This window comes from Megachile rotundata, chromosome 9 (genome assembly GCF_050947335.1).
Source record: "Megachile rotundata isolate GNS110a chromosome 9, iyMegRotu1, whole genome shotgun sequence".
NCBI lineage: Eukaryota > Metazoa > Arthropoda > Insecta > Hymenoptera > Megachilidae > Megachile > Megachile rotundata.
Genome location: NC_134991.1, coordinates 5,638,377 through 5,665,694, shown reverse-complemented (window position 1 = coordinate 5,665,694; position 27,318 = coordinate 5,638,377). Strand labels below are relative to the sequence as shown.

General features: G+C 40.2%; 1 protein-coding gene across 2 annotated transcripts in view; it reads right to left on the bottom strand.

Moving 5' to 3' along the window:
* Positions 1–7,513, bottom strand: part of LOC100877257 (retinal homeobox protein Rx1) — a 53,151-nt gene extending 45,638 nt beyond the window's left edge. Inside the window, exon 1 of one of the 2 annotated variants that reach the window (XM_076535384.1) lies at positions 6,655–7,513. In XM_076535384.1, coding sequence (XP_076391499.1) covers positions 6,655–6,829 — 175 coding nt within the window. In that variant the 5' untranslated portion in view covers positions 6,830–7,513. The remainder of the gene's footprint in view (positions 1–6,654) is intronic. The other variant, XM_003706386.3, reaches the window with a different exon arrangement.
* Positions 7,514–27,318: the final 19,805 nt, after the last annotated feature.

Here is a 27,318-nt window from a genome sequence, read left to right as displayed (position 1 = left end):
TATTCACCATGTGTTCTATTTACAACGCACGGTATTCGCCACGTGTAGTATTTCCCACAACATTCGCCACCTTGAATTCCCATTATATTCACCCTGTCATATCACCTCTCCTTATATCACAAAATTTGCAACCTTGAATTCCACCAATTTTTCAGTTTCAACCGGTAGTATAACAGGTCCCCTTGCTACCAGAGTAATAGTGGCGGTACACGAGGGCCAAGGATAAGAAGAAGAAGACGCCGCAGAAGAAAAAGATAAGGTGGAAGGAAGAAGACGAAAAAGAGGTTGAAGAAGAAAGTAGATGGGGCAGGCGCGATCCATTAGTAGACACGTCAATTCAGTTCTTAAGAAGCGACTGACTTAAAGCCGCTTCCATCTATCTCTTTTTTCGGCCCGTTCTCTCTTCATTCTTCCCTTCTTTCCATCATACTTATTAGCAGAGGCCGAGCTCGCTTTTTACCTTTTCTTCTTTCTCGCGCACGGTATCATAATTAATGATAATTCGATTAGCGGGACAAGACTGGGCTCTGGCTAAGCAGCCTCCGTTCTCTCTCTCTTTTTCTGTTTTTCTTTTCACTCCCCATCGCTCCTCGATTTCTCTCCTTTCAATTATCCCGTCACGACGATGGACTATCCGGAATTGTCCAGAAGCGCGAACCCTTAAGTAGCTCAATTACTGCTCGACCTAGCGGAAGAAATTATAGGCATTCCTTCAAGCTTTTTCTTCCGACGAAACTCTCTCGAATCGAGAAAATTTTAAGCAAGGAATGTCAAATTAGTTTCATTATAATTAACACAGTTGGATGTTTTCAGTGGAAAAGGACGACGTCGAACAAGAACCTTGCAAGTTCCAGCTGATCGCCGGAAGTTACCACCGATGGAACTTCATTATTTCTCAACTCGTATCAACCCGAAACTTTCGGGTTCTCTTGAAGTTCGAACGCGACGAAATCGAGAATGAAAATCCAGGGGTTTAATTGCTATTACTTAATCAACAGACGTCGAATTACACAGTCATCCTCGTATCGCGACGCATTAATCGGCGAGAAAGACTCGACACTGAGCCGAGGAATCGTAAAAATAAATCGGACATCGATGACGACTCTCTTCGGAGATCTACCAAACACGGTGACAAACGACAAGTGCATTATGCAAAAACGTTTCGGTTATCGATCACTGTAGCCACGGCAACGAGATTACACCAGGCTTAGCTGCACGACTGAAACATCGACGAAGATCGTGGAGGATCAAACCTGTTAACTTGTGAGTCAAGTGTTTTGGATAGTTTTCGATTTCTGTGGAATTTGATAGGATAATGAATTACAAAATGTGCAGTTGAATAAAGTCAGATAGGCATTGTACAATTTTTGTAGACTATCAAAATAAAAATACACATGAACAAGACTGTTAAAAGAATGATTCTTATGGAGCAGATTATCAAAATAACAGTCTATATGAATTAAAACATCAAAATGATGGTTTACAAGAAACAGACTATTAAAATAGCAATCCATATGAAACTGACTATCAAAATAACAATCCACATCAACTAGACTACCAAAGCAATGATCCACATGGAAGCGATTATCAAAGTAACAGTCTACTTGAACCAGAATATCAAAATGATAGTCTATATGTGAAACAGACTATTAAAATAACAGATATGTGAAACAGATTATTAAAATAGCAATTAATTATGAAACAGATTATCAAAGTAACAAACCACATGTACTAGACTATCAAAAGGATCCATATGAAACAGACTACTAACATAACAATCCACATGAACAAGATTACTAAACCAATGATCCACATGAACCAGACTACCAAAATAACAAATCACATGAACTAGACTATCAAAATAATGTACATGAAATGGACTACCAAAATAAAAATCCACATAAACTAGATAACCAAAGTAATGATCCACATGAAACTAACTACCAAAATAACAATCCACATGAGCTAGACAACCACAGTATTGATCTGCATAAAACTGATTATCAAAGTAACAGTCTACATGAACCGAAATATCAAAATAGACCACCACGACAATGATCCACATGCAACAGATTACTAAAATAATAATCCATATGAACTAGACTAGCAAAACTTCAAATCTCTACATTCTCAAATCCCTAAAATCCTAGATTCCCAAATCTTCAAATCCCTAAACTCTTACATTCCCAAATCTCCAAATTCCCAAATTCCTAGATTTCCAAATCTCCAAATCTCCAAATTCTTGGATTCCCAAATCTCCAAATTCCCAAATCTTGAAATCCCCAAATTCCTAGAGTCCCAAATTTCCAAATCCCTAAATTCCTAAATCCCCAAATTCCTAGAGTCCCAAATTTCCAAACCCCCAAATTCCTAAATTCCCAAATTCCTAGAGTCCCAAATCTTGAAATCCCCAAATCCCCAGATTCCCAAATCTCAAAATTCCCAAATTTTCATATCCCCAAATCTCAAAATTCCCAAATTTTCATATCCCCAAATCTCCAAGTGATCCACACGCAATAGACTACCAAACAATCCACATCAATCCAACTCTCAAAACAACCCTCCTCATGAACCCAATAATGAAACTAATACAAAATCGTCCAACCAAATTCACATCAATCAAAATCCCAAAAAATCACCTCACACAACTCCATCACTACCCATCAGCGAATAAACTATCACTAAAAAATGATCTATTACTGAACTATCTACGAACAGGACAATAAAAATAAAATGTTGAAATATTCGATATCCAAGGGTTAATTTAGGCAATCGATCGTCACTTTCGGTGGTGCGGCATCCCGATGTCCGTCGAATTGATACAAGCTCTTGTTGCACGTGTAATTTTTTCGTTAACGGCGGCTTTCGATGACGCGGCCAAAAAAAAGGAAGAAAGAAACGAAAAAACGAGGCAACCAGCGCCCATACGAAATTGTTTTGTCGATTTCGAGCCTTCCGGCGAGAGCGTCGCGTCGATAGAGGTGCGGCGAAACGTGCAGCCGATACCTTGTTGTATACCGGTGACATCGCGAACGACAGTCGGTGGCTAGAGCGTTTTCGCGAGACAACGACCGAGTGTATCCAGGGACCACGACACGATCAAGAGGAGCACGATTCGCTCTCGAAATTGGAATTATCGGATATACGTTTAGACGGGCCGATACAGGAGACAGGCTCGCGTTTCACCTCGTCCCGGACGACTAATTAGCGCCCGTACACGACAACGTGCCACTAACACCGGCTACGTGATCCTCGCGATACTAACGATTTTTCAATTACACGTTTACAGTCGTACAGCCGCTATGTACGTTTTATTTCGATCTGGTGAACTCGTATCACGTCTCATATCTTGGGGAGAGTTATCCAATTTTTGAGGGCATAAAGTACTTTTTAATTTTATTTTAAGTTTTATGATTTTTTAATTTTGGAAGGTTTGGGGTTGTTCTATTTGCGACGTACAAATCTGGGATTTTTTGAATTTTCGAATTTTTTTAGATATTCAATTGGGTTTCTGGATTTTCTAATATAAATTTCTAAAATTTTTCTTTTTTAAATCACCGAGTTCTTACGTTTCTAGGACTACAAATTCTTAGATTTCCACATCTCTCGCATTGGATCTACAAACTCCTAGATTTCCAAACACCTAGATTTCAAAATCCTTAAATTTTTGGACTCTCAAATTTCTAAAAACCTTGATTTCCAATTTTCCAAATTCCCAGATTCTCAAATCCCCAAACCCCTAGATTCCCAGATCTCCACATCTTAAAAATTCCTAGATTCACCAATTTTCAAATTCCCAAATTTCTAGATTCCCAAATCTCAAAATTCCCAGATTCTCAAATTCCTAAATTCCTAGAGTCCTAAATCTCCAAATCCCTAGATTCTTAAATCCCCAAATCCCTAGATTCCCAAATCTTCAAATTCCCAAATTCCTAAATCTCCAAATCTACAAATCTCCAGATTTTGAAGTCTCCAAATCTCCAAATCCCCAAATTCCTAGATTTCCAAATCTCCAATCCCTAGATTCTCAAATCCCCAAATCTTCAAATTCCGAAATTCCTAGATCCCCAAATCTACAAATCTCCAGATTCTCAAATCCCCAAATCTCCAAATTTTCAAATTCTTAGATTCCCCAATCTCCAAATCCCCAGATTCACAAATCCCCAAATTCTTAGATTCCCAAATCTCCAAATTCCCAAATCCCTAGATTCCCAAATCTTCAAATCCCCAAATCCCTAGATTTCCATGTCTGTAAATCTCCAAATCACAAAATCCCCAAATCTACAAATCCCCAAAATTCCTATACTCCCAAATCCCCAAATCCCTAAATTCCCAAATTCGGCATCTCTACCTCACAAAAAAATATTTCTAATCTCCAACTCTAAAATTTCGTCAACAAATAAATTGAGCCCAAAATAATCCAAAACATGTACTGTAAATAACATGTCAACAAAATTACTTAAGATAACTGAAATAAACGAAGCACATTAATACCGTCTCGATAAAATACTGCCGTCATTTTCGTTTCATGGATTTCATAATCTCTGGCAGAGTGCAAAACAAATACATGAAATCCGTACGGATCCGTACGGATATTATCTACTATGACGACCGAAGCAGACGAAGTGCATTGGTCAAGGGTAGGTGTTCTGTTTGATAAGTAGTCGATCGTATTATCGGATTTAGACGATGAAGTGTGCGTTGGATATAATACAAGAATCTTGCATTTCAATCTATTTGATCTGAAGTTTAATTTTATCGAACATTGATTGGTCTTTTGAACTGTGATGCATAGTGTAATGATTTTATCTTTTGATGATTAGTTTAGTTGGTTCGAGTAGTTGGGGAGAGTAGATGAGAATTCTGATTTTGTTGTTGGGAGAGGTGATATGTAATGTTGTAGATAATCTTTAGATATTTTCTTAGAGATATGGTGATAGAGGAATAGAAAGACATAGGGATATAGGGATATAGGGATAGAGGGACCTAGCAATATTAAGATGAGGGAGAAGTTTAGAAGCACATGTATGAACAAATTTGGGGTTTTCAGGAATATGGATGTAGAGGTCCTAAACATATACTGTAGAGAAATAGGAATTCAACACTGTAAGAATCTAGAAGTCCAGGAATTTAAAGACATAGGTACCCACGAATATAGAGCTCCAGAAATATAAGAATCTAGAAGTACAAGAATATAAAAATATAAGAAGATATAAAGAATCCAGAGATTACAAATCTAGAAGTGCATAGATATCTTGACATACCTAGAAACATTACCTAGTAACGTATCTAACAATACAGAAATCGCAGAATATAGAAACCTGGTAACGTAGATCCAAAGATACACAGCTCTAAATATTCGTAAATGTAAATTTCCAACATAACTGTATCACCCCATTAAACAAGAAAAACACAAAAACAGCGCTATTAAAGTTCCGCAAAAGAAGCATAATGAAGTTATTTAAAAAATGAAAATTATACACGGAGATATATATTCCGCACGCAATTATTTCCCGATTTCTAACGCGAACAAAAAAGTGCTAATGCATTCGAGCAATTAGCGAACGCCTAAGAAGCATTAAGGTTGTCAGGAGAGTATTATCGCGAGCGTCATCTTAATTTGCCTAACTAGCGTATTATTAATTGCCTCGATCGTATACGCACAGAAATTTATTTGTTCCATTAATCGTGATGTATCGAACCACTTTTCTATCTCCGATGATCACGAACGTTTGTTGAACGAATTAAAACGACAGGACCAAGCTTCAGTCACAATTTTATTCTTGTTACCGAGTTTAAAATGTATGTGAATTTTGATCGAAACTCCTGCGGTTTGATACCCGATTACATTGAACTCGATTGGAGCGAAGGATAATAGCGAAACCAGTAATTGGATGAAATGATTGATCGAAGCTGCTTTGTTAATAAGTCTCCGAGGGTAACTTGAGCCGTTTTGGGATTTGGGATCCAATGTCCTGGATCTAATACAGGGGTAGCAACAGAACACGCTCATGCGTGAACCGTCGGACAGATCGTGCGACGCTATCGTGTCTATCCTTCAATTAATTCTCTAAATCTATTAGTTATTCAAATACACGTCACAATTCTTTATTCACAATTTTTTTAATTAAAAAAAAATTTTAATAAGTTAATAAATCAATTTGCACACCACTTATCCAAATACTGTAACCACAGGATGCTCTTTGAACTAAAAAATTTCATTATCATAACTTAAGTATAAAGTAAATTTGTCAGAAGGGGTTCAAGTCCACCATTAATTAATTTAAGGGAAAAGGTTGGGTCTTAGATGTATATACATCTCATTAAATATTGCATTTAATTAAATTGGACTACTTCAATGAATCCATAATAAGATACCTATTAATTAATTACTGCTATTCAAATCGATAAGAGATAACAAGAGAACTAAAATATTAAATCTACTGTATCTACTGAACGAGAATCACATGGTTGACAAACTTCCTAGCATATCATATATAACCTCGCAAAGTTAGGTATCAAATTGAAGCTTCAAGCAACTTTGCAAACCCCACAAGTGCTAAATCTTCTCACGATTCATCATGACAAACATTCACATTTGATCCAATTAGACTAAACCGACAAATCAGAATAAACCTGAGAATGAAACGTTACCAGTGTTCTCTTGGGTGTCTCTCGCGTTATCCTCCATCTCTTGATGGCCCCTTTTGTTATTCGCCAGTCCAAGGATCGCGTCGATACTGTGTCTCGGTGTGCTGCTCGCGGGTTTGGGCAGGACGATGTCCTGACTGTTCTGAGAGGCCGTGTCAACCAACTGCTGCGAATCCATCGTAGAAAACCTTCCCGCTAATGGAATGATTGTTGAGAATCCTTGTTAAATGCTATTAGTGTTCGATCGAGGCACGAAACTGTCCGTGACACGTGTCTTCGATTACAAAACGCATTTTGAGATCACCCCTGCCACGTGATGCTTGACAATGTCTTCGAGAGCACTTGACTGTTTGAACAATCGACACCTGGACAATTATCACAAAGTCTATGTCGAACGAACAATTCGCACGCGAAGAGACACACGATGACAACGGTACCAATGGCTCCAGCCACCATCCATGACTGAGCGTCACACGACACTACCAGCTGATTTTCCTCCGCACTGATCAAAAACTGATCCGTCACAGGAGTCGGTGTGAACTTTCGCGAACTTGGTTGTCCACCGATTCACGATCGATCTAAAATCCCTTGACGCGTAGATCCACCGAGCAGTGTCCGTCCATCAGGGTCGACGGGTACTCCTGAAGAGGCAAGCCAGTCGGGCCAGAGGGAAATAAAATTGTCGACCGGCTAAGGTCGAAGTTGTTGAGCGTGCGTCGTGCCAACGAGGACTAGTCGGTTGGCCAAGCAGCAACGGGGTGGCCTTTGTTGTAGTAGCACACAACTACTCCGCCTCGAAGAAGCGAAACGCGGAAAGAGGTGGTCCAGCGTTTGCCGAACGAGGCGTGGCCTGATTCCACGAATCCGCGTGGCCGTTCGTCAGATCTGGAGCCAATCGGGGCCGGGATCGAAGAACATGGCGAGACAGTGGTGCTCAAATCGTTCGCAGAACGATCAACCCTCCCTCGCGGCGCCTGGGTGGGGTTAATTCGTAGGGGTTGAGGAGGTGGTGGCTTTCGTCGGGCTTCTGTGACACTGTACCCACACGAGGCCAATTTCGTGTTCGTGTACAAGGCACGGGAGGGTTGTGTGAACGCTTCGAGGGATGGATACAACGACGGGGTGGTTGGCGGGCGCGCACACGCTGCCTTCGCGTAAACGGTGCCCGCACACACGCCCGATCGGCGCGGCTTGATTCTTGCGGCGGATTCTGGCATTCCCTGTAATTGCCAGAAATGAGCTAAAGCTTACCGCTTACGCCGAGCCTTCTACGCTTCTGGCGGCGAGCTACGCGCATTCGGCCCGACTTTGCCCCCGCGATACCACCCCCGCGCGCATTATGCGTGCACCCGACGAGATCGCGACGCCTGTTGGCGACTTTTCGAAGACAATTGCTTCTCAGCCGTTTAACTGCTTGTAGACTCTGGGGTAAGGATAAGGATCACGCCTCCACGCGCTAATTGCTTCCTTTCGATCTCTCGGTATCTAAATTTTCTTCTCTCCAGCGTTATTGCAGTTGCTGCTTCTTTATTTGCTATAAATCTTCGCATGATTTTCGAAAGGTACTTCTACCTTTATGGACGATTGTGAGAAGTATAACTTCCAGATTTACAAGGTCACGTAAAAATGCAGCAAAAATTTTAATTATAAAAGACATGTGGAAAATGTCATATGGACATGTATCATGAATATAAATGTAAACTTTTGAAAATATTCATGTAGCAATATAGATATTGGCATAAGTTATTGATCATTTCATATTGCTCTTCAAGCAAGTTAATCTTCATGTGGATGTAGATTTACTGAAAATTACATACCTATATGAGTTTTTTACATGTATACACATAACATATGTATACGTATATGTACATGTTTAGTTTTTATTATGTATACATATTATATATAAGCATAATCTGCAGTCTTGAATGTTTCAAGTTTGACAAACAATTCAGTTGTATACATAAAAACCATATGTGCATCTCATGTTATCTCCACATACTCACACACGAATTTTGATTACAAGTAACAGATTTAAAGTGCTATTATAAATGCTATTATAAGTGCTATATTAAATGAATAAGAAAACTTCATTCACATAAATGTCCTCACTTGTGTCACCATGTTACCAAGTCACCATGTGTGATAAAGTACATATGTGATTATTAACTCAAATTTGAATATTAAGTTGTTGATAAAATATTAGAGACATATATGTTGACAGACATTTTAAGGGATTTAATTATTCGATTAAATTGAAACCAAAGAATGTATCTTTCTATAATAAACGTAGAAGGGTGCGTGAACCACGGGTTGATTGATACAATGTTATTTTCCGAACGATCTCGATATTTCGCGTTTTGAGTGGGCGATCGAAACCGCAGCCGAACCACAGACACTGCGACAGATTTTTATCTCGATTTCCTTTCACAAACTTTCGGAATTAGCTTCGTGACAAAGAGACAAGGAAAGCCGTACGGTTTTCGGTTGTCTGGGACGTGGCGCGTCCGGCATGGAAGTTGTTTCTTTTTCGTTCGCGCAACCGAAGACCAACGTGCACAAAACAAATCCCCGTTTCCCATTCCACATTCGATTCCGCGTATCGTCGTTACCATTTGGCGTTTTAGCCCAGGGGGAAGTGTACGCCCACAAAACCGCGACACAAAAGATATCCGCCTGTAGCGAAACAGTAGCTGTTCAAAATCGATCCGGCTAAATCCAGCCAAATTATACGTTTCGAACCGATTCACGTTCCTTTTGTCACAGAAAAAGCCTCCCGTCTGGACCCACGCCGATTATAATTGTCCTACGAAATAACGGCTGAACTGTGTTTCGCGGATGCTTGTTTGCTCGAAATAATTCGACTTTTGAATAAATTTGCGGAGGAGTATGATTCGTTTTGAAATGGATCAATTTTTGGCGGTGACAGATGTCTATTAGATTTCGTTTTATGTTGTTAGTCGGGATATTAACACTGGAGTTGGATTTCCACTTCCTAAATTCCCACTACCTAAATTCCTACTTTCTAAATTCCCAAATTCCTAAATTCCCAAATCTCTGAATTTCCCATTCCCTAAATTCCCAAATTCCTAGATTCCCCAATCTCTAAATTCCCCAACCCCTACATTACAAAATTCCTAGATTTCCCAACACCCAAATTCCAAAATCCTTAGATTTCCGAATCCCTAAATTCCCGAAACCCCAAATTCCCAAATCTCTAAATTCCCAAATCCCTAAATTCCCCAATCCTTAAATTCTCCAACCCCTAAGTTTCAAAATCCCTAGATTCTCCAACCCTAAAATTCCAAAATCCCTAGATTCTCCAACCCCCAAATTCCAAAATCCCTAGATTCCCAATTTCCCAAATCTCTAAATGCCCAAATCCCTAAATTCTTAAATTCCCCAACCCCCAAATTCCAAAATCCCTAGATTCCCAAATCCCTTAATTCCCAAATCTCTAAACTCCCAAATCCCTAAATTCCCAAATCCTTAAATTCCCAAATCCCTAAATTCCCTAATCTCTAAATTCCCTAGCCATTAAATTCTAAAATCCTTAGACTCCACAACCTCCAAATTCCAAAATTCCCAAATTCCCAAATCCTCAAACGTAAAACTCTCAAAATTCCCCTATACCTCTATTATAATATCTCTCTCATCTCTCAGAAGCTTTCACAAAACATTCCCACGTGCTCCACGCTGTCGCACGTCGAGTATACACGCGTTAACAAGCAACGCGCGTTTTCCATGGGGTTAATCTCGCTCTCGAATCTGGCTCGTGGTGTTCGTCCACGGGGCAGAGAGTAGGGAAAAGGCTTTTAGGTCCTGGTAGAAATCAGATCAGAAGTTGCATTTAACCGGATCCCACTTACCGCGATAAATATCTGCCAGAGGATCGAGGGACCGAACTCTCGAGTTGGATCGAAGCGATTATTTCGTGCTTGGCCCGGTTAAGAAGCAGCGGCAGCACTTAGCTCCAGTTTTAGCTAATTTCCTGAACGTTGATCCTCGACTTGAAACTCAGGGGTTCCTTCGTAGACAGCTCTCTTTCTTTATTTTCGTCTCGAGTTATCCCGAAAAACTCTCAGGTAGACGTGACGGTTAAACGTTTTAACCTGTTTAACGTTTTGGAGGCAGCTGATACTGTCCTGACCGAAAGATAAACGGATTTATCTTCAACGAGTACAAGTTTTGCCTTTCGTTCGTCAAATTTGAGGTATTCTTTTCTGCATAATTTAGGTATTTATTTTGGACGTTGAGTTTTGTTGCGTTCTTTATTTTTCGTTCGATTTTGATTTTAAACTTCGTAACTTGTTGTTATCTTCTATTGTGATGTTGTAGTTTCTTATTTGGACATGTGTATTTTAATATGAAATTCACGTATGAAATACATTATTTTTATGTGGAATACACGTATGAAGTACATAACTTTAATATGAAACACATGTATGTAATACACATATGAAATACCCGTATGAAGTACACGTATGAAATACACGTATGAAGTACATCATGTTAACATGGAAAAAAAGTATGAAGTACATGATAAATAGCATATAATATTCTCCTTATGTGACAAAGAAATCATGCAACACATGGTGCACTTGACTGTATAACATATAACACATGGGGATACATGTGATACAATGATCTGCTCCTACAATTTCACTTTCATTACTCGTTCATTTAAAGATCGAAAGAGAATTCCATAAACCACTCGAGCCGAGATAAGAATCGTTATTCTCCTCATCCATCGATGCAGAAGATCTCATACGCTCATAAGACCCTGTAGTCCATTCTCCAATAAAGGGACAAAATCGAATCTGCTGGAAATTACCTAAAATCTGTACGGCTGTACGGGGCTTATTGTGGTGGTCGTCTTGTAGATCGGTGATCGGAAACGATCGGTTCACAATGGCGCGTGTCGAGGCCGTCGAAAGGAGCAACGTGGAAAGCAAAGAAAATTGTTTGCAAATCGTGCACAATGAAGAAACTAGGCCGTCTATTCACGCGAATCCACGCAGCTGCGTTTCAAACGAACCTCGATCACCGAGATAAGTCTAATTTTCTTGTGTGCAGCCATTGAGACCGACCGAATCCGCTCCAATTTTCTCTGGACGAGCCGCTCGTGTGCAACGATCGAGAGGTGCGAAACGGGAAGATGAAAGAAATCGCGTCGATGTTTTCGCGGATGAAAAGCTTGTTTGGGCTACGGTAGCCACGGGTGGCGGTTGCCATTGTTGTTAGAAGGATTTCGCGACAGGTTTTGGGAAAACTCGCAGCGGGGTGCCCACTCGATCTTCAGATTTCAGGAGCTTTATCCGTCGTACGACACTCTGTGTACTTCGAGTAATCTTAAGATACTTGAAGAGTGTTGGGTACAAATAGGGTGATCGATACGGCTTTTGGAGGATTGTATGGGGTTATTGGGGATCAATGAGGAGATGCAAAATCGAATTTGGAAATTTGGGGTTGGGATTTTGCCTGAGAATTGAGGATTTTTTACTTTCAAAATTTGTATGGACACATTTGCAATAAAATTAATTTATTAAATCTTGTGCCAAAATGAATTATTTTTATTCAAAATACATCAGTTCCCCTTGGCATCAATACAAGGCTGGGCATGCTTACACAACGTTAACATAGGTTTTTATATGTCGTTTTGCGAAATCGTTCAAACACCCTTGTCACAACTACCTGGACTTATGTAACAGTGTCATAAAACGTTCCTTTTATAGCGAACTTCAGTTTTGCAAAAAGGAAGTAATCACATTGAGACAAGTCAGAATTTAGAGGATGTTGGAACAGACTTGTTTTTTTTTCAAAAATTCATGAACAGACAGTTCACATGATGCGTTATCATGCAACAGAAATCAACTTCCCGACACTCGATATTCGGGCCTCACACGAACGATCCTCTTCCACAAATGTTCCATAACACCCAGATAATATTGGCCATTAACATTTTGTCCCTGTGGAACGAATTCTCGAAGTATAATTCCTTTAGAATCGTAAAAGCAAATTAACATTGTCTTCTATCGGGACTTCTGGAATCGCAACTTTGATTTTGGAGAGCCTGGAGATTTCCACGTAGCACTTTGGCGCTTTGTTCGAGGCTCATACTTGAAGCACCAAGTCCCATCACTAGTTACAATAGATTCCAGGAATGTATAGTTTCGTCTGGCTGTTTTGATAAGATCCTCGCAATATTCAACGCGAGCAATTTGTTGCGCTTGCCCGTGATTTTGTGATACGGTGACGAAAGGTTCTGTCGCATTAAACGCTATAAGTTTACAATTCGTTGCTCGATTCCAATAATGATTGTTGTGTTTTGTAGGGGAGGTATGCTGTTTTCAGATAACGTATTGTTTTAATAGGTGACGTTACTTTTCCTTAAATTTAAAAAGTTCTGCTACTTTTTCGATATAGTGTGTATGTATAACTTGTACAAATTCAAGCCTTCATATCTGTACTGACAGACAAAAGAGTCTTAATATGAATTCAAAGTAAATTTAACAAGACTTATTGCCAGTTTATAAATAAAATATCAATCTTGCAAAAGCTCAGTGCATAAAAAACCGCACTACATAAAACGTTCGAAGTAACATGAAAGTTCGCCGAATTATATTTCATTGTCCGCGAAACCGCGGTCCAGAGAATACCACGAATTTAGGTTCCATTTTGGCTTTTTCCCCAGGTTCGATTCGTCCCAGTGGCGTGGCACGCAGCGATCGAAGTTTGTGCCACAGAAATAATAACGACTCGAATCGTCCCGAAAATGATAGAAAAAAAAAGGAATTTCTGCGGGAGGGAAACGGTACGAAATCGAGTTAGAAAAGTTTCGGGAAACTGGACTGCGCGACAGCGCACAATGCGCATTTCTAACAATCCCGAAAGCGTGTTCGTATTGCTTTTTAATTCGAATTCACCGATAGCCGACGGTACGGTGTTCGCAAGAATAGCAGCCCGGCAAAACGCAATTTCGCGTTCGCAATTTCTTCGACAATGGCCGACAATCGCGCAATAACCCGGCGCTGGCCAAAGCCGGGGAAAAATCGGCCACGCCACGAAAAAGCACCGCCAATCAGCCGTTCGCTTTTGTTTACGCTGGTAATATCGATGGACAGAGAGTTCGGCATCAAAGCGGCCATATATTCAAAGGATCACCTGGCTATCTTAGGCATATGTTTAAAACGCTTCAAACTTTCATTGACATAGACAAGATTATTAGAACATAGGACTTTATGTATATGAAGCAAGAGAATGATTAAAAAAAATGAAAATTTTTAACCCTTCAGATACCTAAATTTTTAGTAAGAAGATGTCTATGTGTCTCAAGAAAGAGTATGATAAAGCAGGTCAAAATTTTTAGTTCTTCAAACATTGAAATTGTTAATAAATAGGAGTCTATGTGTCTCAAAAAATAGGATGGTAAAAAGGGTAAAAATCTATAGTCCTTCAAACACCAAAATTATTTATAAACCTGAGTCTATGTGTCTCAAGAAAGAGTATTGTAAAGCAGGTGAAAATTTTTAGTTTTTAGTGTTTGATAGCCACACTTCTATGTGTCTCAAAAAACAACATGATAAAAAGGGAAAACACGTTTGATCCTTTAGACACCAAAATTGTTAATAAGCCAGAGTCTATGTGTCCCAACAAAGAGGATGTTAAAAAAGGTACAATTTTTACTCGTTCAGGCATCTGAATTATTAATAAGCATGAGTCAATCTTTCTCAAGAAAGAGGGTGGTAAAGAAGGTAGAAACGTTTAGTCCTTCAGACATCTAAATTGTTAATAAGCATAAAGCTACATGTCTCAGGGAGTATGATAAGGAAGGTTAAAATACACTCCTGCAGGTATTTAAATTGTTAATAGCGTGAGTCAGAGTAGATGCCATCTATGAATGTAATGGGATGGTAGTGAAAGATGTACTTATCGTTAGATGAGTAGTGGAAACTTGCTGAGTTTTATCCTGTGACTTCGGAATAAAACACAGATATTCATGGGGTGTTCTATAAATTCCTTCATAACTCGATTTTACGATACATCTAAACATTCTGATATTAATAGAAACAGTGTATAGTGTAATTAGAAACCTATTATCCAAATCACTGACAATAAAACGTAAGATCGTGAAACGTAAGATGGTAATGTGATGTTCCCAAAAATAAGTGTCAATTTCCAAAAGGTTGAACGGTAAAAATTGTGATATTCGGTTTGGCAAATTAGCGTTTTAGGAGTAAAATGCTAAAGTTGAGAGTCACTGAGACTGCATATCCAGAGAGCAAATTACCTTTGCAGCCCACAGGACAAAATTGTTCGTCCCTCTCTGGCTGTGGAGCGTTCATGGACGTTTGTCTCGTTCCAGTGACCCCTTCTCTTTCTCCGGTGTACACCTCTCTGTCCGTGTCGTCCTCCTGGCTCCTCTTCGTCCCCGTTCCATCATCCTCCGTGGTACTCCGGCTTAATTAACTGTGTATACACTGCAGTCAACTCCTACCGTTGTCTTGCTCCCGCCAATTGGAGCTCGAGTCGTCCGGCTCCGCACGCCGCGCCACGCCAACGACGACGACACACGCCACGGGTATCCCCCGTTTAATTCTCGCGGCATGATTTCATCAAGTCAACCATCTCCGAGCTGCGTCTCGCTCTCGTGCCGGTTCACAACCATTTCCTTCTTGTACACTCCGCGTTTCAGCGAGTCGCGTCAATTTCGAACGGCCGAGACGCGCTCGTCGAGACGTCACCGGGCCAAATTAGTTAACCACCGGTTGTCGATTGGCATATCATTGTGTTCGCAACAGACCCGGTTAGAGAACTCGTTTTGATTGGGCGGAGGTGATCGTGTCAACGAGCTGCGATCGAATTGCTATTGGTAGACGAGGTGATGGATAATTGCCGCTCGGTTATGATGACTCGGGGGTGATTCGAGGATCATCTACGTACTCGGTTTTTGGTAATACAGAAGGTGGATGCATTTAGAGATCACTTTATATACGGCAATTTGGATCAAACTTCTGAATTAAACTTTCAAAATGTTGTCTCTCCAAATTGATCTTCTATAACACCATACAATTCTCCAAAAGCTGTAGCGATCACCCTATTTGTACCCAACACTCTTCAAGTATTTTGAGATTGCTCGAAGAAATACACAGAGTGTCGTACGATGGATGAACACATTCCTGAATGCTTAACACTAAACCTACCGACATATAATGTGTACTTAATTTGAAATTAAAAATGAAATCAAAAAATAAATAAGCAAACGAAACATAAATTAGTATACACATCTATTTTTTATCTTGATGAAAATCAATGCTGATTTTAAGAAATGTGCTTTAACAAAATGTGCACCTTATAATAAGAAACTTGTAGAGCGGTCATTTGACCGGTTTGGTAGTTTTAGTGTTAAACACCCAAATTGAATTCACAAGTCCCCAAATGTCTCCACATTCTCTAACTCTACAATTCTCAAATTTGCCAGAGCACAAATTTTCCAACCCTCATATTCCTTAAAACCAAACCTCCCAGCCCCTATTAGTAAATTCCTGAAATTTCACAGTGTCAAAATTTTCCAACCCCCAAATTCCTCAAAACCAAACCTCCCATCCCCTATTCTCAAATTCCTCAAACTTTCCAGTATCCAAATCTTCCAACTTCCAAATTCCTCAAATTCACATCCCAAATTTTCAAATGCAGTCCTCAAATTCTACACACCAAATTTCCAAATAGCACCAGTACCCTTAACCCAAGAACCTCCGCAAATTGCAGCATCTCCATTCGGATTAACCCCCGGGAGTGACGATTTGCAGCGTGATAAGAGTAGGTCCCGGGTCTCGAATGATCGCGTTCCTCCAAGTGGTTCCCGTTGATGGTTACGCTTTTAATCGCGCGTACGACTGTCTGACCCTAGGTCTCGTCCCCGTAGTTTATTTAACAGCGCCCTGGGCATCGGTAAACACGGGTTAGCGAATTGGCCCCAGGGCGAGACCGAATGATAGTTAACGTACCGCTAAACGCCATTGGAGAGGACCTCGCGTCCCTTCCCGGCTGGAATACACCAAGCCTCGTATATTGCGTGCGCGAGGGGACCGAAATTTAATTTTGTGCTTTTTGTACACGCCAAATCGTTGTCTCTCCCACTTGGCCGTTCCCTGTCCTTCTCTGTCTTTCTCTGCCCTCTCGCCTTTACCCTGATGAAATGGGGGCGATAACGCAGGCGTCGAGGAGATTTCGTCGCGATTTTGGACACCGAGATCAACGACCATTGTGTTGCTGAATCTCGTTCGTTTGTGCATCGCTCGCGGAAGACTATTTTTTTTTCTAACACTTTGAACAATGGAATTTTTTCAGAGAAGTTGAGTACTTTATTTTTTATTCTGGGATAATTAAAACTTCTCAGGATCCGATGATCCACTTTCTTTTCTCTCCTTTTCAAAGATACGTAAACTAGTATACCTGTACATCTTTTGCTTTAAAAGAAAAAATCGATGAGACTACTTCGATACCATAGAAGTATACCAAGTTCGTTTTATCCGTGCAATTACATCGTCAGCATTTCTATTATTTTTCGATTTCGTGTCTGAAACGCTGGGTCGATACAGAGGGTACTAATTCGATCAAGAGCGGATCAATCAAAGACGAACGATAAACCGTGGAGATAAGGGGTGGCCAAGGGGTACTCGCGTGTTCGCACACTCGTTCGCGTCCACTGTTAGGCGTTATCAAATTTGAAATCGATTACGGGCTTTGTCGCAAAATCGGATCGCTGCAGATGGACCAAGCTCGCTTCCTGCTGCGTGCATATGTGCAAGATACACCGGCAGAAACGCGCTAGGCGTGCGCTGCAAGTTGCCGACGTATTTATCCCTGTTGGATACCTTTGTAGCCGATACCGGAGTACCCTTTCGGGCCATGTGTTCCGTTTACCGAGTCTCTCCTTGCTCTCCATGTTTCTCTGCTTCTCCCTTTGATCATTATTACTTGTTACCAACGGTGATCCGTGCTTGCTATAATTGCAATCCGATTTTTGTCAACGGGTATCGTTGCTGGATCGTCGAACAGAATCAACGCGATCGCTCCTTCTATATTTTAATCCGTTCACTACCTTTCGTCTTTTACTGCTAGAATATTTGAGAATTTTATAGGGTAGTTTTATAGGATTAATTTTAATAAAATCTCCATAGTTTTTCTGCATATGTTTTGGATATGTGCTGATGATGTTTGTTGAGATATTTAATTTTGCTTGGTTAAATGTTAATTTAAATGTTAGTTTGGTTAAATACAAGTTTGATATCTGCTGTCTGTTCGATCATTACCATCTTTCATATTATGTATGAATATGTGTGTAGAACATGTTCTATAACGCATAACATTCTTTTGACCAAAACTGAAGACTAGCTTCAGTCTCAACTTAAGTATTAGATCTAAAATATTAGACTTCTATCTTCAAATTAGTGAACAAGACTTTGAAATTGTTATTTCAATCATTAAATATTAGTTAAGAAAGTTGACTCTAAACGATGGTGATTCTTACATATCCTCACTTATGTGATCACCGTAACCATCATGCCGTTAATGGAACCATATAAAGTCACCTATTCCTTCTTCACACCTGTACATATTTATTTTGATAAATATACACATTTATTAGAATAGATGTCCTTTCACATCGTCTTCCACATTGAATAAATAAAAAGAATGACCTGAAATCGCAGTAGCCTGAAAAGCGTCGCTCCGTAGAGTAACGCAACGTTATTGCGTAGAGAGAATTTTTGAACAATAAATCTGCGAGGAGTGTCAATTATAAAATTGTCTGGGTTGTCTCCTCCGAAACAGTCGGTGTGGAGTAATGTCTGTTGAAGTAGTCCGGAAGCGAGACGACAGGTGGAATCCGCGAAAGTCGAGCGAAGACCGAGTAACGAGATCACGCTAACAGAGTTCATCCGGCTCGTTTATCAAGCGCACTAGCTTCCACCTTGCACGGGGATCAAATTCCGCGATGCGTAAGGCAGCAGACAATTTTCCTTCGCTTTTCTGCCGGTTCGTTCCCAGTTCAAAGTCTTGGTAGTCGATGGTGATCTTCGGCGTGGTCGTTTACGCGAGCGGAATTTTCGCGTACGCTCGGCTGACTCGGCTTTATAAATCCGATGTTCGACGGCGTTGTGTGTCGGGATTCGGTGGCGTGGCGAGAGGAGGCAAGACGAGGCGAGACGAGCGCCCTCCGCCAGCCATGTTTGCGGGTTTATAAATTGGGTTCGGCGCTGGGGATTTTTCTATTAGGACAAAATTGGTTCTTTCAACCGCCACCAGAGCGGTCGGTCGCTCCCTCTGCCCCTCTGCAGCCCACGTTCCACGTTCCAGGACCGACGTCGTTCAGCTCTCGATCCTCTCTTCTCCTCGTGCATGTGCTCCTCTACTCACTCGCGCTCTTCCCCTCTTTGCCCGCCCCTTCGCTACCGCTCGTCCTCGTCTCCCGCGAGCGAACGAGAGGTCCGCTATGATGGGGTGATTTGCCAGGGGCTGATGTACCCCGGCAAGGGGAGGGGATGCTCGTAGCAGCTCTCAAAAGTCGATATTTCCGTCACCGGTGTTATCGGTGTTTCCTACATTCTGTGTCCAGCGTCACCATAAACGAGGTTACCGATCAAAGTGCCGTCGTCGTCGTCCTGGCATTCTTACGCTTTCACGGCGACCAGTCTGCCGACTTCCGCCATGTCCTCGTTACCTTCTACGTTAACGTTGTCTAAGAATAAACGTTCCCCGACGAAAATACAAGTAAATCGGATAATTCTGCCTGCAAAAGCGCTCGCTTTCCGGGGGATGCAATTACCTCCGTAATCGCCACGGTACAGCTTTCATTGCCGCGCACTTGCTCCTTCGTTAAGGCTAGTTTTCCACGAAACTTTTCCGACTGAAATTTTCAGCTTAACTCGTTAACATAAACAGATTACCAGACAATTACGCGACAGATTCTGCGCGAATTGCCAACTCGTTTATTACGAAGATGCGCCACCAACTTTACAAGTTATTTTCTATTTTATATATCCTATTTATACATTCTCAAGCTTATCTTTAATTCTGCAATTTTCATTTACTAAATAATTTTCAAGTTTGCAATTTTACAAATTTAGAAATTGAGATCCTCGTCAAGGTCCTCAAAAATTTCGCATCGTTGCGTATTACTCGGTATACGACAAATCGTATTAGGTAACTTTTAGAGAATTTCGAGACAGGAATAGCGAAATTGCCGCGCGAAATAACTTAACTCAGTTAAACGTGTCTCTTGAACGGGTTCTCGAAGTGCTGATCAAACTATCCCCGGAGCACAGCTGCGAAACACTTCGGAATCGGTTCTTATTAGTTTCCTTATTCACGGGGTTACTTTGGCACCGATATTTAACGAGGGAATCTAATTAGTCGCGTTCTCTCGACATCGCCGGAATTAATTAGATCGTACCGCACGATTAATGGGACGATTGTTCGTGATACTCGATTTTAACCGGTCCTCCGTCGATGTTTTTCCTTTTTTCGTTTTTCCCTCCGCCGTTCGATTTTTTTCTCTTCTTTACCGGTGGTTCCAGAGCGCGGCTGATTAGTCGCCGCCATTTTTCCATCGGGCCAACCTATTATCGGCCATTGAGGCAAGTACCGGCTAACCGGAATAGAAGTTTAATGAGGTTTACCACGGCGAATCGGGGCGATTTCACAAATACCTCCAAAAAACTCGAAAACTATTTTCAAACGTCACTGTTCTTTCAAATTAATGACTTTTACTCTGACGAATATTTTGTGTCACTCTTTTATTACGATCATTACAATCTTTTATTACAATCATTTAACTAGTTTTACGTTCTTCGTGATTGATTAACATTCGTTATACTTTTGAAGAAATATTATAATACGCAAATACATAATTATCAAAAACTGTTCAAAAGTTCTCTATTTTTAACACGTGACGTCAACGAAGATGACTTGTATATGTATAATAAATCGGAAAAGAATGACAAACAAAATTTTTACAAATGCTCACTCACCGTTAGTATATATTTCCATATTAATGACATTTTTAACAAACAGTGTATTTTAAATATTCGAACGAAATTGATAACAAATTTCTTTTTTAGCGTCATGTGAAATTGATAAGAAATTTTGACTTATTTATCTTCATACGAAATTGATAACATATTTTAAATATTATATCTTTGTTCGAAATAGATAAAAAATTGATCTTCGTACAAAATCGATGAAAAATTAATCTTCGTACAAAATCAATGTGAAAAATTGATGATACGAAATCGATAGATAATTCCGTAAGGAGATGGAATAACCCTAACGAAAGTGCGTCAATACGGTAACTCGCTGGTGGAGATTGCACATCACCGAGTTTCTAACAATATTGCCACACCGGAACGTTTCGCCAAACAGAAAACGTTTCAGCTGAGTGTGCGCAAGGGTGGCGGACTAGTCACTGCAAATATAATAAGGGAAGATAATGGAACCGGCTTCCGTAACGAGCAACAATCAAATCGCGCTGTCTCTCGATTTCTTCGCCCGGCAATCTCTGTCGCGAGTCAACCCTCCCACCCCCTCCTTTTGTGTCCCGACAAAACGGACGATAATACAAGTTATACGCGACAGCCAAGAGAGACTAAACGGGAACGAACGAAATTATTCGATTTGTCCGTCGCGGAGGTCGAAAGTTATCGAAAGTCCCGTTGGGGGTGAGACGAACCTGCAAAAACGCGGTACACTCGGGTGCAAGCGTGTCTATGTAAACTTTATAATTCTTTTTAAAAATTTTTGGAGATTCATATTATTATATCTTTCAATTTTTCATTTTTATATTTACAAGTTAAGAGGTTGAGAATTTTAATATTTTCTCATCCCTGAATATTTGATTTTTTAAATACTGAAATCTTATTAAAATTGCAAGGTTTGGAATATTTACGTTCGCAAACTAGACCTACAAATAGTACTCAGGTCCTTAGATCTCAAACTTTTGTCTTTACATTCTTAGGTTGAAGACATAGAGAGGTTAGGTTCCTTTGTCTTCAATCTCAAGGTCTCTTAATTACTTAGGCCCTCAAACCTATATTTTTACTTTTTTAGATTTTCGAATCTTGATGTTCTCAAATTTCTAACTCATCAAATCCCTCAAACAAATTTCCAAATTTGTAGATTTATATATTCAGGGTTCCTGCACCCTTAAATTAACTCATTCAAAAATTCCTGTATTCTTAAGCTTTTCTCAAATTTACAAATATCTATGCACCTACTTGTCCAAGTCGCTAAATCTTCAGATTTCACTGCAACTTCATATGCACCAAAATGTCTAAATCAGTAAATCCTTAGATTTCACTTCATCTACAATGCACCAAAATGTTCAAATAACCAAATCTTCCAATTTCACTGTATCTCCAGATGCACCTAAATGTGCAAATGACCAAACCCCTAAATTTCACTGCATCTCCAAATGCACCTAAATGTGCAAATACTCAAGTTCCCAAATGCCAATATCTCCAAATCAACGTCCCAAAATTTCTACTCCCCAGAATTGTCCCAAAAATCTGTAAAAATCGAGAGTAACATTTGCAACAGTTATAATGTCGTCTATGAGATTTGTGGTGGACTGTACATAAGAGGGCGAGCCTCGGTCATTTGGCTTGACTTCATAAGTCATTAGAATCAGCCCTGAATCGAGTCGTTTGTCGCGAAACACCCGGTGGACAGTGACGGGAACGGGTATAAACGGTACACCGCGGGGGTTGCACGGAACAGAGAAAACGAGGGAGGACGGGGGTGCGCGCCTAACCAAATTACATCAATCCCATTTCACATCGTTTTGACATGGCAATTGAGTTGAGTCCCGCGCAACTGTTGTGTTTTTGCCGGGATGCAAGAGACGGGAAGAAGCGCGACATCGTCGAACGGGGAAAACTACCCCTCGCGAGAAACGTTCAAGTTTTCGCCCCCTCCGTTTTCGAGCGAACCGCAGAGGGCGAGTGCCTTAACTTTTCCTTATCGAAAATAAGTCGTTAGCCGGCCTTTCATCTTTAAACGAGTTTTCGCGGTGCCCTGAGTTTTTACCCGAACTCTCTCTCTCTCTTCTATCTTATTTCTTCTCCTTATTCGTCCTTCGGGACCGCACTTCTTCGCTGTCCCTTCTGTTCTCTCCCGTACAGCCACTTTTGCTCACGTTGCCTCGGTTTAAGGGATTTTTCAATTTCGCCCTGAGAAGCTAATTCAATTTCTGCGCGGGACCGATGTGGAGCAAAGCACCGGTTATCCGTGACACTTGGTCGTTACGCCTGATGAAAACGCGACGCGAAGTAAAATAAATCGGTGTATCCCGGGACAGTCCTGATTCGAAATTAGAGATTTTGAAATGTCTTTATAAATGTGTAAAATAAATCACGCATGCGGAGTTAGTATGTGATAACATCAATTTCCTCGTTTCGTTTTGTCGTAATTAAACTGCGTTTATTTATTATACATTAAAATTTACAATTGGTACATTCAAAATATACAATATACACAACATACATATTTGCATATAATATAGGTGTAAACCTTGCATGTGTAATGTATATCTAACCTTGCATGTGTTATGTATGTGTAACATATGTGGTAAACCTTACATGTGTAATATATGTATAAACTTTGCGTGTGTAACATATGTGTAAACCTTGCATGTGTAATGAACATATATATAAACCTTCACTTACACGTGTTATAAATACATACCTACAATTTTAACTATAATCAATCCAATAATATTCTTCTCCACATCACACATATGATATCCACACACGAAGAAGCAATTATAAAAATTATTTAACAAAGAGATATTTGGAGATACTTAGACAACTTCATGTGCAAATGTCTATCTACACACAGCTGATTGTCCATCGTTGATGAAGATGTTAGAAGGCGTTAATTGTATACGTCCCTAGAATGCCGTTGCTAATTGACTCACGGTTGATGCAATCTAGCTGGCGAGTCGCAGAGTAACCGTGAATTTGTTACAGCTTGTTTCTCGCTCTATTTTTTCGAGGAGCTATTAAATATTCAAGGGATCCGTAATGGCTCGGGGTGTAATTAAAACGACACTGCAGATACAACCTGCTCTTGCAAATATCTTTCACGGTGCCTGTGTGCACTTTTACAATTTTGTTCGACGATCGTTAATGTTGGACCTGGGTCAATTGAAGCATTTGGTATTTTGTATGAGATTGAAGGTTTTTTGTGTGTATTGAATGAGATATGTGTGCATATGTTATGGATGTGTATATGTGGATTTGAAGATATGTCGATTCTTAGGTTTCTAGGTTTTTGGGTTTCTAGTTTTCTAGGTTTCTGAGTTCTCAAACTTCTGCATCCCCAGATCCCTATATCCCCAAATCTACACATCTCCAAATCCACACATGCCCAAATCCACACATACCCAAATCTATGAATCGTCAAATCCACACATCCCCAAATCCACATATTCCCAAATCCACACATCCCCAAATCCACACATCCCTAAATCCATACATCCCCAAATCCATACATGCCCCAATCCACGCATCCCAAATTCACACATCCTCAAATCTACACATCTCCAAATCTACACATTCCCAAATCCACACATGCCAAAATCCACACATGCTCCAATCCACATATCCCCAAACCCACACATCTCCAAATCTTTACACCCCAAATATCTATGTCCCTAAATCGTTATCTTGTAGCCCTAGTATGCTCTGCTCACACTATAAATATATATGTAAGAATAAATTGCACCTATGAAACACTGAATTGCTACTTGTCCACTTGTATTTTTTCTATCTTGTATGTAAGTTTTAAATAATTTAAAATAATTAAACTACATCGTGAGTACTTAAATCAAATACATGGCACAAGAAATTACCAAGGTCTCGCACGATCACCCCAAAGAAAAAGAAAAAGTTTCTCGTCGTCTCAGGGGGAGAAAAATGAACGTGTTGGCTCATTGTCAGCGTTCGAGGGGTGGCGAGAAGCAACGGTCCCCTTCCTCTTGTCAGCCTCGTGGTGTGGCTTAGAAGAGTACAATGCTGTAAAACCGCCAGCAATCCGCTTACCAAGTGACATCTTTACGCAATTACCAATAATTGGTGGCCGGTCTCGGCCCAAAGCTTCGTAAACCTTATTAGGATAAAGAACGCAATCGGAGACGTACCGAGGGGTACGTTTCGAGTGACACGAGAATTAAATTCGTTTTCAATTAATTGTCGTTTAATTTTGCATTTATTCGAAAGTAATCTGTTATGTACGTTGCTTGAAATTTTTCACAGCGACAACGTTCGTTAAGGGTGGAAATTTTCGTTATATCGAAATTATTACCGCACCCTGTTTGCAGAGAAAATATAATTTTAATTTGATTCGTTCATTATTTCGGTATAAACGGTTTAATGCTGCTACCATTTCGGAGCCATCTCCATGGTTATAATAATGAAAAAGCTGCGTTCCATAATGTCGAAGAAAATTTAAATGAACTGACGTAAAAGTTACCCCATTTTGGTTCTGAATTAACCGTTTAATTACGAATGTAATATTTCGTGTAATTAGCGAACAATTGTAACGCACGGTTTCATTTTCTCGCGTCAAACGAGAACGCGAACAAATTCCAGTTTGATTTCAGCAAAACTCGCTTGTTTCTTTCGCGAGTCACGTTGATCCGTGACTCGAGTTCGACCTCGAGTTCGTAATCGATTCACGGCGCGAACGTGATAATCGTATTATCGAAATCGAGTAATAATCGAATGAAAGCATTTCGTCCCGACCCAGATGAGCGTCTTAACGAAGTTCCACCGAATTATCAGCAATTATCGGTCCTTCGGTGTAATTCTGTTAGCCAGCCTGAAGTTGGAAAAGGCGCCAACTAAAAGCGTGTTCCATCAAAAGGTCAAATCAGATTTCAACCCCGACCGTCCAACCTTGAAGACTCTCGATTAAATCAGAATTTTCTCTTTAGCGCCTTCTTAATACCGTCGTTACAAGAACAATAAAGAACGACTCGTATATTCTCGTCGAAATATTCTGGTTCAATACCTTCGACATCGTGGAGAAATGTAAGAAGATGAAGGCATTGGGAAGTCTGTAAAGGAACCACGAAATTTTCGCTTACACCCCATGTGACATCGAATCGCTTCGAGCTGAAATTCTTGCCATTGGCGTATACTGCGATGTAATTGAGAATTTTTGAATTTTAGTTTGACTTTAGGATTTTGGGGTTTTTTAAGATTGCAGGATTTTAGGATAATGGGTTGTATTAGGATTTTCGGATGTGATATTAGGATTTGGGGAGTTTACGATGTTGCAATATTAGAATTTAGGGATTTTTGGATTTTAGGATTTTGGTACTTGAAGGGGTTGAAATTTTTTAATTTCTGAATTTTAAGAATTTTGGGATTTTATGGTTTCAGAACTTAAGATTAAGATTATTTCAGAATTTTTATATTTGAATGTTTTAGGTTTTGGTACTTGAAGGGGTTAAAAATTTTAATTTCTGAACTTTAAGGATTTTTGGATTTCATGGTTTCAGAACTTGAAGGATTTAGAATTTTGTGTCAAAGAGTTTGAAGCTTCAGGACTTAGGTACTTGATACCTGTACAATTTTGGAACATTCTAAAATTGCAAAGACTAATTAAAATCAACTCTGCCTTCGAACGAATAAAAGAATCTGAAACTTCAGGACTTAGGTACTTCATAACTGTACAATTTTAAAACGTTCTAAAATTACAGACTAATTAAAATCGACTCTGCCCTCGAATGAATAAAACTTTCTCAAATCCTTTCCTCAAGTTGTTCTTCCAAGTCGTTCAAACCAAGTTCCACAATAAATACACCCATTTCATACCCAACAAAAGTTACGCCAATGACTGTAACCGATCCGTTTGTAACCCCAGATCGGTTGATTCCGCATTCACAATAAAATTGCCTTTCCTTCCCGACTGTCTCAAAACTCGCGATTCCCGCGATCGTATACACGAGAAATCAAGAGAGCCCGAAAGAGCCTTCAGCTTGTAGAGAAGGTGAAAACGTTGAAGAACTTAACACGCGACAAAGGGTGTGGACGAAGGTAAGGGTGGAGGGTGACACGGGGTTATGGTGGAAGGAGAAACATACGTAAACACATGTTACACTTGGGAAAGCACTTCTGTTAGAGGGTCTCTTTCTAAGAGACGGCTTATAACGTGCCAGACGAGGTGAAGGAAACGTCTCTTACTTCTCGAAACGACGTGTGGCGACAATTCCATTGTGCATTCCATTCGGTCGGCCGCTTTGAGATACAAGCATGCACATTCTTTGTCCCAACGAGCTACGAGGAAGGTCAGACCACGGAGGGGTACGAGAACGATCTATACGGTGCCACGAAAGGAGGATTAAAGGTAGAGAGAGGTATTTTGACACCCCGTATAATGCCACGACTGCGGGGTGCACCCAATTAGGTAACGTTTGGGGCGTGAAGGGCCCACTTTTGCCGCGGGAATAAGATACTAAACTATCTCGTGAACGCTGTATTAACGCGGACTTTCAATGCACCGAAATTTTCATCCCTATTCAATCGTTTAGGAGCTTTCTTAGAATGGAGATGTTTAGAAACATTTCACCCTTATTGTGCCATTTTAAACAATGACACTTCAAGC